At 38.5% G+C, this 18,739-nt stretch overlaps 1 protein-coding gene across 1 annotated transcript in view; it reads right to left on the reverse strand.

The window, feature by feature from the left end:
- Positions 1-18,503, reverse strand: part of LOC135093699 (targeting protein for Xklp2-like) — an 81,543-nt gene extending 63,040 nt beyond the window's left edge. The window contains exons 1-2 of the mRNA XM_063993212.1: positions 18,320-18,503; positions 5,793-5,882 (exon numbers count right to left, since the gene is read on the reverse strand). Of these exons, the coding sequence (XP_063849282.1) occupies positions 5,793-5,882; positions 18,320-18,503 (274 nt within the window). The remainder of the gene's footprint in view (positions 1-5,792; positions 5,883-18,319) is intronic.
- Positions 18,504-18,739: the final 236 nt, after the last annotated feature.

Raw genomic sequence — 18,739 nt, forward strand, 5'->3', positions numbered from 1 at the left:
TTAATTAAAACAAAAAGCCTTGCCTCTCTCCCCATATATATATATATATATATATATATATATATATATATATATATATATATATATATATATATATATATATATATATATATATATATATATATTTTTTTTTTTTATGTAGGAAGGATACTGGCCAAGGGCAACAAAAATCTAATAAAAAAAAAAATGCCCACTGAAATGCCAGTCCCATAAAAGGGTCAAAGCAGTGGTCAAAAATTGGTGGATAAGTGTCTTGAAACCTCCCTCTTGAAGGAATTCAAGTCATAGGAAGGTGGAAATACAGAAGAAGGCAGGGAGTTCCAGAGTTTACCAGAGAAAGGGATGAATGATTGAGAATACTGGTTAACTCTTGCGTTAGAGAGGTGGACAGAATAGGGGTAAGAGAAAGAAAGTCTTGTGCAGCGAGGCCACGGAAGGAGGGGAGGCATGCAGTTAGCAAGATCAGAAGAGCAGTTGGCATGAAAATAGCGGTAGAAGACAGCTAGATATGCAACGTTGCGGCGGTGAGAGAGGGGCTGAAGACAGTCAGTTAGAGGAGAGGAGTTGATGAGACGAAAAGCTTTTGATTCCACCCTGTCTAGAAGAGCAGTATGAGTGGAACCCCCCCAGACATGTGAAGCATACTCCATACATGGACGGATAAGGCCCTTGTACAGAGTTAGCAGCTGGGGGGGGTGAGAAAAACTGGCGGAGACGTCTCAGAACACCTAACTTCATAGAAGCTGTTTTAGCTAGAGATGAGATGTGAAGTTTCCAGTTCAGATTATAAGTAAAGGACAGACTGAGGATGTTCAGTGTAGAAGAGGGGGACAGTTGAGTGTCATTGAAGAAGAGGGGATAGTTGTCTGGAAGATTGTGTCGAGTTGATAGATGGAGGAATTGAGTTTTTGATGCATTGAACAATACCAAGTTTGCTCTGCCCCAATCAGAAATTTTAGAAAGATCAGAAGTCAGGCGTTCTGTGGCTTCCCTGCGTGATATGTTTACCTCCTGAAGGGTTGGACGTCTATGAAAAGACATGGAAAAGTGCAGGGTGGTATCATCACCATAGGAGTGGATAGGACAAGAAGTTTGGTTTAGACGATCATTAATGAATAATAAGAAGAGAGTGGGTGACAGGACAGAACCCTGAGGAACACCACTGTTAATAGATTTAGGAGAACAGTGACCGTCTACCACAGCAGCAATAGAACGGTCAGAAAGGAAACTTGAGATGAAGTTACAGAGAGAAGGATAGAAACCGTAGGAGGGTAGTTTTGAAATCAAAGCTTTGTGCCAGACTCTATCAAAGGCTTTTGATATGTCCAAGGCAACAGCAAAAGTTTCACCAAAGTCTCTAAAAGAGGATGACCAAGACTCAGTAAGGAAAGCCAGAAGATCACCAGTAGAGCGGCCTTGACAGAACCCATACTGGCGATCAGATAGAAGGTTGTGAAGTGATAGATGTTTAAGAATCTTCCTGTTGAGGATAGATTCAAAAACCTTACATATATATATATATATATATATATATATATATATATATATATATATATATATATATATATATATATATATATATATATATATATATATATATATATATATATATATATATATATATATATATATATATATATATATATATATATATATATATATATATATATATATATATATATATATATATATATATATATATATATATATATATATATATATATATATATATATATATATATATATATATATATATATATATATATATATATATATATATATATATATATATATATATATATATATATATATATATATATATATATATATATATATATATATATATATATATATATATATATATATATATATATATATATATATATATATATATATATATATATATATATATATATATATATATATATATATATATATATATATATATATATATATATATATATATATATATATATATATATATATATATATATATATATATATATATATATATATATATATATATATATATATATATATATATATATATATATATATATATATATATATATATATATATATATATATATATATATATATATATATATATATATATATATATATATATATATATATATATATATATATATATATATATATATATATATATATATATATATATATATATATATATATATATATATATATATATATATATATATATATATATATATATATATATATATATATATATATATATATATATATATATATATATATATATATATATATATATATATATATATATATATATATATATATATATATATATATATATATATATATATATATATATATATATATATATATATACACACACACACACACACACACACACACACACACACACACACACACACACACACACACACACACACACACACACACAATGTTGTCATGATCCCAGTTACCTTTCCAAGAAAGAGGACATTACACTGATCCCAGAGTTTTAAGTCTGGATTTTTAAAGGCCTCAAATACCTACCTAACCTATCCAAAATCGCCAGCTATTAAACTCTCTCACAAAACCCTTACCTTGGCACAGCACACCAGAAATCACCTTAATACCAGACCAATGTTAAAGTAGAAAACACAATTATTCTATATAATAACAAGATATATTAATAATAATGTTAACTCACAAAGAAATTGAGGTAGCACACATTAAAGGAAATTAAGGCACAAATTTCTACCCTAGACCAACACAGGATAATTCCCACACTCACTCACAAAAGATTCCCTCTTTTACTAAGGCTCTTATATTACCTCTCTTATTGCTCAGAGGTTATACACATCAATATATGACATTCCCATCACTTCACAAAGAACTAAAACCCTTTTACTCCTTCATAGGCTGCTGAAATATTTTCCCCAACTGCAGTAATTTCCCTTGACGCTGTCACCGCATCACCAAATAACAATTCTTGTATTTTACCTCCTCAAACCTCACAAGACCACCACCATCACCACAGATCACCTATAAAACCATACCATCCCCAAAGATACTAATAACGACACAACACCACCACAACTCCACCCACAAAATGATTGCCTATTTGCACCGACACTGACCCCTCAGCGTTAAATCACTGGCACAACTCACTGACCAAATTTCAGCAGACAAGAGCTCTTGGCACCACAAAACTCACCAATCTGATCCTGGATATCAGGATTATACCGCTACATCACTAATACTTCCACACACACACTCCATCACCACACCACACCCAAATTTGTCCCCTGAGAAATGCCACCCCTCTGTTCTCCCTCAGGGCCTCTGGCACTCTGAAATTCGGCTGAGTCAGATACACAAGCCAAACATGTATCGTCCCCTCATCTCCATACATCTCACCTCAAATACACCTTTTCCTTTACATATACATACATATAAAGAACTTAAATTATGAAGAGAATAATACTACATGATATAAAATGAATAAATAAGTCTTATACTAACTTATAACTAAGAATAAAGATATGTTCTGAAGCGAAACAGGACACAGAATAAGAAAACGTGTTTCTTTTCAGGGTAAACTCGGCCAATAACATGATAATAAATAAATACACACACACACACACACACATTCATACCTTGGTACTATGGACCTCCCTTTAACAGATTTCAGAAGTAGCAGACAAAATCTGGAGCAGCCGACTCAATTTGAAAGTCTCATACAATACAGATGGAGTTGTGGCAACAATGGACACATGCTTTGAGAACTGGCCACTTGTTGCAGGCAGTCAGTTTGTTTACATCAGTGTAACAACAGGTGTAACTCATTGCTCCAAGGTTTTTGCTTTTTTATGTGTTGTGTTTGAATTATCATAAATTTCTATAACCATGGCATCCCATGGTATCTATGGTAACCATAGTTGGTACCCAGGTAAGTAGCTGTAATGACAAGGAAGATGAGATGCTGGTGATACTGCCAAAACTATCAGAGGTGCAAAGTTGTATGGACACTGTGCTACAACTTGCAGAACACACCAAGAATAGATATCAGTGTTCACAATGGAAATCTCAGAATTCTTCAAGAAGCCATAATTAATAAGATACAAGCAGTCTACTCACAAACTGAAATTGTGCTATAGATATTGTTCCCTTTGCTAACCAATAGTTCAAATTTGACGCTACGTACCATATTTACCTAATAAGCTGCTTCACCACTATCCATGCAGTGCAGCACCATAGCAACATAGCCACAGGGCACAGACCCTGCAGCAGTTATTTTGAAAAGCTAGTTTAAAATTAAAATTTAATTTAAAAACTTATCACACTGCACTGCAATGAGTCTGGCTTGATATTCCATGTCATATGGACCTCTGCCAGTCAGACTCTGAGAGGCAAAGACAGGAGGGTTGTGCTGCATGGTGTAGAAAGCCTGCTCCCTTCCATTAAGCCCATGAATAAGCAAACAAACTTGTCTCATATTTTCAGCCAGCCATCTTAATAAATTACATGAATAAAGGCATGTATAAACCAAGAAGACGGAGAAAGGAAAATATGTGCATGAGAGAGAGAGAGAGAGAGAGAGAGAGAGAGAGAGAGAGAGAGAGAGAGAGAGAGAGAGAGAGAGAGAGAGAGAGAGAGAGAGAGAGAGAGAGAGAGAGAGAGAGAGAGAGAGAGAGAGAGAGAGAGAGAGAGAGAAGCATCTCACTTTAATATGGGTCACATGCCCAGCATAAATGAGTCTTGCATTTGGCAGAAGTCTTAAGCCCGTCACTGCTCAGTAGTATCCCATCATCCATGTGATATGCCATCAAATACAGTATGTATTTTAGTATTAAGCAGTTTAAATTATTTTATACAACCCCACCAATATACTGTATAATATGCCAATAAAAATAAGATTTTTTTCATGGGAGCAGATTAATTAGTTTCCCTTTATTTCTTATGGGAAAAATTTGTTTGGTGTACATCCTATTTCATGAGTCCAAGGATCTGGAACGGATTAAAAACATATACCGAGGTATCACTGTACCAGATTACAGGGATGTCATGTTATATAATCATCTAATAAAAGAGAAGCTGACAATGCAAGATGAGTAAATTAGGGACCATTTTCTTTATACAAGTGCAAAAATCCAATGATATGAGCTTCAGTCAGAGGCAAATTAAAATTACAAAGTTTAAAATGAGTGCCTTCCTGCACCATTCCACTAACACATCCAGGCTGTGTGGTGATGTATGATGATTTAGGTTTAAGGGCATTGGAAGAGAACCACACACCCCTTACTCTGTCCCCTACCTACCATGCATTACCCCATAATAACCAATGCATTGGTGAGTGTTATGCACATTTTATATGTTTAATTAATATGAAATCATGCTCTTTGTATGCTGTTTATTTTCAGGTTGCTTCATCAACAGTTATGTAACAAAGACACACTTGGTGTCATACATTTTAGCTTGAAAACTTACCTTTGACAAAGGTCACTGAACTTAACCTGTTTTTTGACAATAGTTACAAGTTTCATTATATAAGAATGCACTATAAGAGCAATTCAAATGGAACCTAACTGCTCGTATCATCAGAACCTCCCTGCCTCGGCTTTCAGGTGTCCAGACAAACTTCTCATAAACCAGATAAAATCCAGTTTATAAGACTGGAATCTGTCCATGTGTAGAGGCAGTGCACTAAGACTTACAAGTGACAAAAGTAAACACCTGGAGCAAAGTACCCTATGAAACCACAGATAAACCTTCCCATTGAAATCATGATGAAAACTCACCAAAATATGACTCGTCCACCTCAATGTCTCCTTTGGAGAAGTCAAAGAATTTTGGTGCATTGAATTCATAGTTGTCAGCCATCCTGGTACCTGTGGAAGGTTCAGCACAGTTAGTGACAACAAATAATTGGTATATATATATTGAAAATAGAAGTAAATCCGAAGATATATAGTAGTGGCTATAGCACAGATCCCCAATGCAATGTAAATGAATAAAAAATGAGAGAGAGAGAGAGAGAGAGAGAGAGAGAGAGAGAGAGAGAGAGAGAGAGAGAGAGAGAGAGAGAGAGAGAGAGAGAGAGAGAGAGAGAGAGAGAGAGAGAGAGAGAGAGAGAGAGAGAGAGAGAGAGAGAGAGAGAGAGTTTTCTGACTGAAGTCAACAAGGATGAATGGCTGATAATGACAGAGACCTTCAAATGACATTTTAGGATAATAACTCCCAGTGAGGTCTAAAGCACTGTTCAGGGGGTGCTGTGAACTTATCATTAAACCCAGCTATGATCTCACTGAATGTTTCCCTTTGTGTCTCACAACACAAGGGGGCAGTCACAGCCTGCCTCTAAAGACAACTCTCTTCCTCCACACAAAACTACAAGCAACTAATAACACACAAACTCTTCACACAAAAATTTTAAAATCATCATGGCGACTCCTACACCAGCCTCAGAGTCCCCATCTGGGGAGGGGACCATAAATGTCCCCAGGTCGGACTGCCTTTCTGTCGACGACCCTAAGTGTCTTGACACCCCCTCAACTTTTTATTCATTAAATTCTGCAACATTCACAGACTAAGATCTAATTTTCAATCTGTAGAACACTACCTCTCCTCTTCTAAACCTCATCATCTTTTCCTCACTGAAACTCAGGTGTCTGAGGCAACTGACAGTAGCCCCTTTTCTGTTCCCTTCTACTTTCTCTATCCTCATTTTTAATCCAAAGCTGGATGCTGCATTTATGTGCGCAATGACTTAACCTGCTCTCGTGCCCACGCTCTTGAATCTTCCGAGTTTTCCACTATCTGGCTACGACTACAGAGTCACTCTCAAACTAAATTTATCTGTGCTGTATACCTTTCACCTAACTCCTCTGACTATAAGAAATCTTTTAACTACTTAACTTCCAAAGTGAAGCACATTCTGACCCTCTTCCCTTTTGCAGAGATCTCCATTCTTGGAAACTTCAATGCTCCCCACCAGCTTTGGCTTTCCTCTCCCTTCACTGACCATCCTGGTGAACTAGCCTTCAACTTTGCTATCCTCCACGACCTAGAGCAATTGGTACAACACCCTACTTGTATTCCTGACCATCTTGGAGATACGCCCAACATTGTTGACCTTTTCCTGACCTCTAATCCTTCTGCTTATGCTGTCACCCTTTCTTCTCCGTTGGACTCCTCTGATCACAATCTCATATCTCTATCTTATCCTATCACTCCAATCCCTCCTCAGGATCCCACTAAGCGAATGTGCCTCAGGCGTTTTGCCTCTGCTAGTTGGGGGGACCCAAGGAGGTATTTTGTGGATTTTCCTTGGAACAATTACTGCTTCCATGTCAGAGACCTGTCTTTGTGTGCTGAGCGCATAACAGAGGTGATAGTGTCTGGCATGGAGGCGTACATTCCTCACTCTTTTTCTCGTCCTAAACCTTCTAAACCTTGGTTTAACATAGCTTGTTTTCGTGCTGTAAATGATAGAGATGTGGCCCACAAATGGTACTTAAGCCTTCCATCACCAGAATCTCATGCACTTTATATTTCTGCCCAGAACCATGCCAAGTCTGTTCTCCAACTAGCCAAAAACTCCTTCATTAACAGAAAGTGTCAAAACCTTTCCAGATCTAACTCCCCTCGTGACTTCTGGCATCTAGCCAAAAATATCTCCAATAACTTTGCTTCTTCTTCTTTCCCTCCTTTATTTCAACCAGATGGCACCACTGCTATCACATCTATTTCTAAAGCTGAACTCTTCACTCAAACCTTTGCTAAAAACTCTACCTTGGACGATTTTGGGCTTGTTCCTCCCTCTGACTACTTCATGCCACCTATTAAAATTCTTCGCAATGATGATTTCCATTCCCTTGCTGGCCTAAACCCTCGGAAGGCTTATGGATTTGATGGGGCCCCTCCTATTGTTCTCCGAAACTGTGCCTCCATGCTTTCACCTTGCCTAGTCAAACTCTTTCAGCTCTGTCTGTCAACATCTACCTTTCCTTCTTGCTGAAAGTTTGCCTACATTCAACCTGTTCCTAAAAAGGGTGACCTTTCTAATCCCTCAAACTACCGTCCTATTGCTTTAATTTCCTGCCTATCTAAAGTTTTTTAATCTATCCTCAACAGGAAGATTCTTAAACATTTATCACTTCACAACCTTCTATCTGATCACCAGTACAGATTCCATCAAGGCCACTCTACTGGTGATCTTCTGGCTTTCCTTACTGAGTCTTGGTCATCCTCTTTTAGAGATTTCAATGAAACTTTTGCTGTTGCCTTGGACATATCAAAAGCTTTAGATAGAGTCTGGCACAAAGCTTTGATTTCTAAACTACCCTCCTACAACTTCTATCCTTCTCTCTGTAACTTCATCTCAAGTTTCCTTTCTAACTGTTCTATTCTTGCTGTGGTAGACGGTCACTGTTCTCCTAAATCTATTAACAGTGGTGTTCCTCAGGGTTCTGTCCTGTCACTCACTCTCTTCTTATTATTCATTAATGATCTTCTAAACCAAACTTCTTGTCCTATCCACTCCTACACTGATGATACCACCCTGCACTTTTCCATGTCTTTTCATAGAAATCCAACCCTTCAGGAGGTAAACATTTCACGCAGGGAAGCCACAGAACGCTTGACTTCTGATCTTTCTATAATTTCTGATTGGGGCAGAGCAAACTTGGTATTGTTCAATGCCTCAAAAACTCAATTCCTCCATCTATCAACTCAACACAACCTTCCAGACAACTATCCCCTCTTCTTCAATGACACTCAACTGTCCCCCTCTTCTACACTGAACATCCTCGGTCTGTCCTTTACTTATAATCTGAACTGGAAACTTCACATCTCATCTCTAGCTAAAACAGCTTCCGTGAAGTTAGGCGTTCTGAGACGTCTCTGCCAGTTTTTCTCAACCCCTCCAGCTACTAACTCTGTACAAGGGCCTTATCTGTCCATGTATGGAGTATGCTTCACATGTCTGGGGGGATTCCACTCATACTGCTCTTCTAGACAGGGTGGAATCAAAAGCTTTTCATCTCATCAACTCCAATCTAACTGACTGCCTTCAGCCTCTCTCTCTCACTGCCGCAATGTTGCATCTCTAGCTGTCTTCTACCGTTATTTTCATGCTAACTACTCTTCTGATCTTGCTAACTGCATACCTGCCCTCCTCCCACGGCCTCGCTGCACAAGACTTTCTTCTTTCTCTCACCCCTATTTTGTCCACCTCTCTAATGCAAAAGTTAACCAGTATTCTCAATCATTCATCCCTTTCTCTGGTAAACTCTGGAACTCCCTGCCTGCTTCTGTATTTCCACCTTCCTATGACTTGAATTCCTTCAAGAGGGAGGTTTCAAGACACTTATTCATCAATTTTTTACTACTGCTTTGACCCTTTTATGGGACTGGCATTTCAGTGAGCATTTTTTTTATTGGATTTTTCTTGCCCTTGGCCAGTGCCCTTCCTACATAAAAAAAAATAAAAAAAAATAAAAAATAAAAAAAATTCACCTGGTCATGAATGTCAAAGCTGGAGATGAAATTCACACTGCATAGAGAAGACTAAAAGTGTTATATAATGTGGAGTTTATTGTCAGGTATTGTCAGTGTGGGTCTAGCGACACTTCAGCCCAGTGACAGCCTAGGAGGCTGCACACCATAGGAGACTGTGAGGTCTGACTCAAACACTGGATCAGGGGGTGCTGTGGATTTATCAGTAATCCAGCTGTGACCTAACTGAATGTTTCCCTTTGTCTAACAACAAAAGAGGGCAGTCACAGCCTGCCCTCTAAAGGCAACTCTCTTCCTTCACAAAAAACTAAATGCACCAAATTATACACACACCTTAGTGATGCAAAAAATATAAAATAAAATAAAACATTTTTTTTAAATAAATAAATAAAAATTAAGCAAAAAAACTTTTATTTTTTTCCTCTCTTACACTTTAATACAGCAACTATAGCAGATCCTTAAACCCTTTAAGCTTTTATGTGAAAAAACCATTTGAACTACTTAAATACCAGTACTTACATAATACAACCAATTTTTACTTTACTTAACATACCAGTTTAATGAAATACAAGTTATACAATATATTTGCAGCTTTAGATCTAATTTTCAATCTGTAGAACACCACCTCTCCTCTAGTAAACCATATCTTCTTTTCCTCACTGAAATAGAGATGTCTGAAGCAACTGACAGTAGCCTCTTCTCTGTCCCCTCCTACTTTCTCTATCATTTTCAATCCAAAGCTGGATGTTGCATCTATATGAACAACTTTACCTGCTCTTGTGTCCACACTCCTTAATCTTTAAAATTTTCCACTATCTGGCTACAACTGCAGTCACTCAAACTAAATTTATATGTGCTATATACCTCTCACCTAACTCCTCTGACTATAATAGATTCTTTTGACTACTTAACTTCCAAAGTGGAGCACATTCTGACTCTCTACCCTTTTGTGGAGATCTCCATTCTTGGAGGCCAGTGTTCACTACTAGCTTTGGCTTTTCTCTCCCTTTACTGACCATCCTGGTGAACTAGCCTTTAACTTTGCTATCTAGAGCAACTGGTGCAACATCCTACTCCTATTTCTGACTGTCTTGGAGATACATCCATCATTCTTGACCTTTTCTCACCTCTGATCCTGCTTGTGCTGTCACCTTATCCCTTGGGCTCCTCCAATCACTACTTCATATCTGTATCTCATCCTATCACTCCAATCCCTCCTCAGGATCCCCCAAAGGTGGAGATGCCTCTGCTAACTGGGGGGACCTGAAGAGGTATTATTCTGATTTTCCTTCAAATGACTACTGCTTCCGTGTCAGAGACCTGTCTGTGTGCTGAGCGCATAACAGAGGTGATAGTGTCTGGCATGGAGGCATACACTCCTCACTCTTTCTCTCGCACTAAACCTTCCAAACCTTGGTTTAACACAGCCTGTTCTCATGCTATACAGAATAAAAGAGGTGGTCCATAAAAGACACTTGAGCCTTCCATCACCAGAATCTCATGCACTCTATATTTCTGCCCAGAATCATGCCAAGTCTATTCTCAAACTAGTTAAAGCTCTTTCATTAATAGAAAGTGTCAAAACCTTTCAAGATCTAACTTCCCTAATGATTTCTGGCTAAAAACATTTCCAATAACTTTGCTTCTTTATCTTTCCTTCCTTTATTTCAACCAGATGGTACCACTGCCATCTCATCTATTTCTAAAGCTGAACTCTTTGCTCAAACCTTTGCTAAAAACTCTACCTTAGATGATTCAGGGCTTGTTCCTCTCTCTCCTCTACCTTCTGATTACTTCATGCTACCCATTAAGATCCATCGCAATGATGTTTTCAATGCCCTCACTGGCCTCAACCTTTGGAAGGCTTATGGACCATCCTACTGTTCTCCGAAACTGTGCCTCCGTGCTTGCACCTTACCTAGTCAAATTCTTCCAATTCTGTCAATCAACATCTACCTTTCCTTCTTTCTGGATGTTTGCCTACATTTAGCCTGTTCCTAAAAAAGGGCGACCATTTTAATCCCTCATACTATTGACCTTTTGCTTTCATTTCCTACCTTGAAGTTTTTTAATCTATCCTCAACAGGAATATTCTTAAACATTTATCACTTCACAATTCTATATCAGAATGCCAGTATGAGTTCTGTCAAGGCTGCTCTACTGGTGATCTGGCTTTCTTCAGTCTTAGTCATCCTCTTTTAGGGATTTTGGTGAAACTTCCACTGTTGCCTTAGACATATCAAAAGCTTTTGATAGTCTGATACAAAGCTTTGATTTCCAAACTACCTCCTACGGCTTCTATCCTTCTCTCTGTAACTACATCTCAGGTTTCCTTTCTGACTGAGATGCCAGTCCCATAAAAGGGTCCAAAGCGACAGTCAAAAATTGAAGGATAAGTGTCTTGAAACCTCCCTCTTGAAGGAATTGAAGTCATAGGAAGGTGAAAATACAGAAGCAGGTAGGGAGTTCCAGAGTTTACCAGAGAAAGGGATGAATGATTGACAACACTGGTTAACTCTTGCATTACGAAGATGGACAGAATAGGGGTAAGAGAAAGAAAGTCTTGTGCAGCAAGGTCGTGGGGAGGAGGGGAGGCATGCAGTTAGTAAGATCAGATGAGCAGTTAGCATGAAAATAGTGGTAGAAGACAGCTAGAGATACAACATTGTGGCAATGAGAGAGAGGATGAAGACAGTCAATTAGAGGAGAGGAGCTGATGAGACAAAAAGCTTTTGATTCCACCCTGTCTAGAAAAGCAGTATGAGTGGAACCCCCCCAGACATATGAAGCATACTCCATACATGGACAGATAAGGCCCTTGTACAGAGTTACCAGCTGGGGGCAGTGAGAAAAACTGGTGGAGACATCTCAGAATGCCTAACTTCATAGAAGCGGATTTAGCTAGAGATGAGATGTGAAATTTCCAGTTCAGATTATAAGTAAAGGACAGACCGAGGATGTTCAGTGTCACTGAAGAAGAGGGGATAGTTGTCTGGAAGGTTGTGTCGAGTTGATAGATGGAGGAATTGAGTTTTTGAGGCATTAGACAATACCAAGTTTGCTCTGCCCGAATCAGAAATTTTAGAAAGATCATAAGTCAGGCATTTTGTGGCTTCCCTGTGTGAAACGTTTACTTCCTAAAGGGTTGGATGTCTATGAAAAGATGTGGAAAAGTGCAGGGTGGTACCACCAGCATAGGAATGGATAGGACAGGTTTGGTTTAGAAGGTCATTGATGAACAATAAGAGAGTGGGTCACAGGACAGAACCCTAAGGAACACCACTGTTAATAGATTTGGAAGAACAGTGACCGTCTACCACAGCAGCAACAGAACGGTCAGAAAGGAAACTTGAGATGAAGTTACAGAGAAAAGGATAGAAGCCACAGGAGGGTAGTTTGGAAATCAGAGTTTTGTGCCAGACTCTATCAAAAGCTTTTGATATGTCCAAGGCAACAGCAAAAGTTTCACCAAAATCTCTAGAAGAGGATGACCAAGACTCAGTAAGGAAAGCCAGAAGATCACCAGTAGAGCGGCCTTGATGGAACCCATACTGGCGATCAGATAGAAGGTTGTGAAGTGATAGATGTTTAAGAATCTTCCTGTTGAGGATAGATTCAAAAACTTTAGATAGGCAGGAAATTAAAGCAATAGATGGTAGTTTCAGGGATTAGAACAGTCACCCTTTTTTAGGAACAGGCTGAATGTAGGCAAGCAAGAAGGAAAGGACATCCAACCCTTAAGGAAGTAAGCAGTTCATGCAGGGAACCCACAAAATGCCTAACTTCTGATCTGTCTAAAATTTCTGATTGGGCAGAGCAAACAGTATTGTTCAATGCCTCAAAAACTCAATTCCTCCATCTATCAACTCGACACAACCTTCCAGATAATTACCCCTTCTTCTTTAATAACACTCAACTGTCCCCCTCTTTCAAGACACTTATGAGTGACATCATTACACTTAGTGGAGAAGAGTGGGATCACTGTTGACTGTTGCTACTACATCACCTGAGACTAGCAGCTTGTTCATTTATAGATATATTAACTCTGAAACTATAAAATTTATCTAACAAGTTAAACACATCACCACAAAAAGGGAAAATATCAATATAAGCTGAGATCTAGATAAATTCATGGACAAGCCAACAGATGGTTAAAAGTATGTAAGTTTTATACAGGAGATTAATGTGTAAGGCTACTGTCTTCCTCTAGCTTCTCTTGCACTTTTGTTCAATATCCAGAAAATAATCTATAGGAAAAGTTTTGTCATGTTCCCATGACAAGGATCATGGATACACTGAAAAAATAGGTTATTGGAAATAAGTTGTTCTTGATATGATGTGGCAAGAGACTGAATCCCACCCAGCAGGACAAGCAAATCCAAATCTTGTTAAAAATTAGGCCACAATGAACACCAAGGCCTGAATGGATTCTGGCCAGCCTTGAGTGTCCTTCCACTACATTCTCATGAACTGTCTTGCCTTTGGCTTTACTCTATGCAAGTTTTGCTTGAGGTGCACCTGACCTAACCTTGCTATCATTGCCAGTAAATTTTCAGAATTAACTCCAAATCATTGGCTGCCAAAACTAACTTTCCCAGCAAATAACATCTATACTCTATTTTTACATACACTTTCCTGGTATATCATTCTAAACTATACTGTTATACCCATTTTCCTTTTGAGAAAAGAATCAGGAGGTCGTACATGGCAGTTGGTAAGGTAAAGTTAGGTTGCATATGAAAAATTCCAATCCTAATGATGAAGAGGATAATGAACCACATGATGTTACTCGCCCACACATGAGAAAATTTAGTCTACAAGTGTGAGAAATCAAATTCTAGGAATTCATAATCACTTTGCCTTGAAAGTCATATCACACATCTTATCAAAACACTTCATGTTATCACCAATGCGATTACTTCAAAATTAAAACCTACCAAGTCCCTCGTACAATGTTCTAATCTTTTTAGAACAAATGAATGCAACCAACAGCAACATCCTCAGCAATTATTAATATTCTAACACCTTTTAACACTAAATTCACCTGTGTTTGTTCTTATTTCTATAAATAGATTCTAACACAAACTGTGCCAGTTTTTTTTAAATCACTGTACATAAGTAGGTTTTAGCATTTATTGCAGGTGATTTAACTTTGCACTCATTTACCTGTAACGAGTAGCTACTGTTTTTATCTGTATTTGGATGCAGACCAGCACTTGTCAAACTTCTTTGTGGGTGATGTAAGCACTCGTCAAATAACATTATTATTATTATTAGTAGTAGTAGTAGTAGTATTATCATCATCATTATTATTACCAACATTAACAACCAGTCAGTATTTCAGACCAATGCAATATTATCATACAGAATTACTAGTAAGAGTGAAATTGAAAAGAAGGCAGAAGAAACACGACACAAGAAGAGAATGGAGTACACTACTGAGGGATGAGATAAAGTCAAAGTTTGAAGTAGAGGTTAGGAACAGATTTGAAATGCTGTCCTTAGTAGAAGAATCAGAAGGGATCAAGAAGTGGGGAATCTTACAAGATGCATTAGTTGGAGCAACAAAAAAGATCATACCTAAAACAAGAAAAAGAGAAAGACTGAAATGGATGACACCTGAAATTTTGGAGCTTATGGACTAAAGAAGACCATACAAAGACAACTGCAAAAGGTATATTGACTTGTATAGGGAAATAAAAACAAAGTGCAAACAAAGAAAGGAATGGCTGAACGAAAAATATAAAGATATAGAACAAATTGTAAATGTAAATCAGTCTTATGTATGAAAAAGTGAGAGAGCTAACAGGGAAGAAGAAACCAACAAGAGGTTCTGTAATTATGGACAAACAAGGAAATCTGTTGATGGAGGTTGATAAAATATTAAAAAGATGGGAAGAATACACACAAGACTTGTATAATGATGAAGGAGGATCTATCCCAGAACTTGAAGGTGTTTTGGAAGGACCATCAATTCTAAAAGGTGAAATAACATCTGTCATAGCAAAGGTGAAAAATGGTAAAGCTGCGGGTGATGATGGAATGGTGATAGAAATGGTACGAGCAGCAAGCGATTTGGTTGTGGATAAGATAACGGAGTTAGCAAACAAAATATATGAGACGGGGTATGTGCCAAAAGCCATGCAAGAGGCAACATTCATAAACATCCCCAAGAAGATGGGAACTACTGAATGTGAAAATCATAGAACAATTAGTATTATAAGTCAGATGGGAAAGATATTTCTTGGAGTAATGAGAAATAGACTGAAGATAAAGGTTGAGGAAAATGTAGCAAAAGAACAGTTTGGTTTTAGGAAAGGAATGGGTACCAGCAATGCCATTTTCTGCTTAAGAAATATTATTGAGCAGGCAGTGGAGATGCAGAAGGATCTATACATGTGCTTTGTCGATTATGAAAAAGCATTTGATACAGTAAGGCATGCAGAACTTGAGAATACTTAAGGAAACAGGTGTGGATGGTAAGGACATAAGGTTGACAGCAAATTTGTACTGGAAAGAAAAAGCAGCTGTGAAAGTGCGAGAAATGAAGTCAGAATGGGTAAATATAAGGAGAGGAGTGAGGAAGGGGTGTGTATTCATAAACATCCACAGACCTCTTCTCCTTGTACGGACAGAAATGCATGGAAAGTTTAACAGAGTTGGAGGGAGTGAGAACTGGAGGAAGAAACATGACAAACATACGGTATGCTGGTGATACAGTTCTTTTGGCGGACTCAGAGGAAAAGCTGCAAAGGCTTGTGGATGAAGTACAAGAAGTGAGGAGAGAGGTCTGAAGATAAACACAAAGATGGAACTCTTGGGAATAACAGAGTAGACAAAGGCTAAGCATAAGGATATATATTGGTGGAAGGAAGATTAAACAGGGTCAAGAATTTAAATATATGGGGAGTATTGTCAGAGGAGGCAGATTGTGAAATGAAAATAAAGAAGAGAATCGGGCTGGCAAAAACTGCTTTTATAAATATAAGAACTTTGATAACAAATTTGAGTATGAATATGAAATTGAAAATCAGATTATTGAAATGCTACGTGTGGTCAGTTTTATTATATGGTTGTGAAACATGGACTATTAAAAAGAAAATGGAAAAGAAGTTAGAGGCTGCTGAGATGTGGTTCCTGAGAAGATTGCAAAGGATTCCATGGACAGCAAGAGTGACAAATGAGGAAGTGGTAAGATGTGCGGGAGTGGAGAGAGGCTTGATAAGAAGTATTATGAGGAGGCAGTTGCAGTTTTGGGGACACATCCTGAGAGCTGGAGGATTGGAAAGAGATTGTTTGCTAGGGAGGATTGATGGGAGAAGAGCAAGAGGAAATATATGGAGACCTTGCTGGAAAGTATTAAAATGGGATGGAACATCAAGGATCTGGTTAGGATGGTGGAAAGAAGAGAGGATTGGCGCTCCATGATCACGGACATCACATGACAAGCACTTCGGTAAGTGAGAGAGAGAGAGAGAGAGAGAGAGAGAGAGAGAGAGAGAGAGAGAGAGAGAGAGAGAGAGAGAGAGAGAGAGAGAGAGAGAGAGAGAGAGAGAGAGAGAGAGAGAGAGAGAGAGAGAGAGAGAGAGACTCAAACTATTACTGTTGGGTCACATATCATGGAGAAGGGTTTGGTGACCTTGCCATAAATGTAAGAAAAATTGGGGGCACATGTCTAGTATGGCTGTAATAGCACTTGGGTGTGTGAAGAAATTCAATATTTTCTAAGTCCAATGAGCTATGCACCAGTCAAGAGTAAACATTGAAATGACTTTCTTTTGTTTATAATTGGGATTTGTGGATAGCAGCATATTAGGATTTCATGGTATCTATACAACAGATCCCTCCAATCACGTGCTGCCACTTGTAAGGCCATTCCTGAGGCCACCAATTACGACTTTCCATGGTAGGTTCAGTTAGACTTTTCATTTGTTTTAGAGATGTGACAAGCATTCTGATAGAGGCTCACTGTCATTTGTTAATATGGATACCCAGTGGAGGGAGGTGAAGCAATAAAGTGCCAGTATTCAGCAGGAAAAGAAGTCATGTGAGATATTTAGCAATAACAATGGTTAAAATGTGATATACAGACATAAGGAAGAGGTTCCATGTGTTTATTACGGAAGCCGCCAAACTGTACCCACCTCCATCACCCTGAGAATCTTCACACCACACAGGTAAGACATAACAGTATAATTTTTGAGATCCCTCATTAGGTTAGGTTAAGCTAGGTTAAGTTAGGTTAGATTAGGTTATACTAGGTCAGGTTAGATTAGGTTAGGTTAACGTCCTAGTGGGGGGGTGTCCAGGGGGGAACAGCACCATCAGCTAGGTTTGGTTATGCTAGGTTAGATTAATGTCCAAGCAGGAGGGGTCTAGGGGTTAGGATAGGTTAGAGAAATTCAAACTAAGGTAAATTTCCTTAGATTTTTTAAAGCCCTTTTTTCACTTATTTTCCATCCCCCCCCTCAAAACCCCTGATTCCCCACAGGCCCCTAAGCCTGTTTGAGGGGTGAAGGGGACTGGGGGTAGAATGTGGGAGGGCGGACTTATCAGGAAATACCCTGTTCTCTCTCTGAACAAAATGCAAAGAACATAAAAACTGACACAATGAAAAAAAAAAATGAGAGAGAGAGAGAGAGAGAGAGAGAGAGAGAGAGAGAGAGAGAGAGAGAGAGAGAGAGAGAGAGAGAGAGAGAGAGAGAGAGAGAGAGAGAAACCATCCATTACACAGCCCTGTCTGTCAACACCCGGAAGGCCACCGCGCGTACCAGCACATATATCCACACGGGTCACCTGTATTACTCACAGCCATGGCAAGGCCCAGACAACCCGCAATGGCTCCCTAGCGGTTGTAAGGGCGGCCGGTGAGCCTCGTCAGGATCACCCAGATTTAAATGGCCAAGGTACAGGGCAGAGCAGAGGCAGCACCTGGACAACCTACAACACTCTGGCCTGTCTCGCTTTCCTCTACTTATTTCCATCAGCTGCATTTATACTTACACCTTGCTGAGTGGCGCTGATGAAAGGAATGTGCTAGGGAATGACCAACACCAGGTTTTTCTCGCCAGTCTCTGCCTTGTCTTGCCTTCCGTTACCTTCAAGTTAACTCGACCAACAGTCATTTGCGCGCCACAGCTTCATCCACAGGCTAGCATTTCAATGGTCGTGGTGCCAGTAATGCTTTTCTCTCTTTCTTTCTCTTTCACTATTCTAGATACTCTTTTCA

Source organism: Scylla paramamosain, chromosome 43 (assembly GCF_035594125.1).
Source record: "Scylla paramamosain isolate STU-SP2022 chromosome 43, ASM3559412v1, whole genome shotgun sequence".
Lineage (NCBI taxonomy): Eukaryota > Metazoa > Arthropoda > Malacostraca > Decapoda > Portunidae > Scylla > Scylla paramamosain.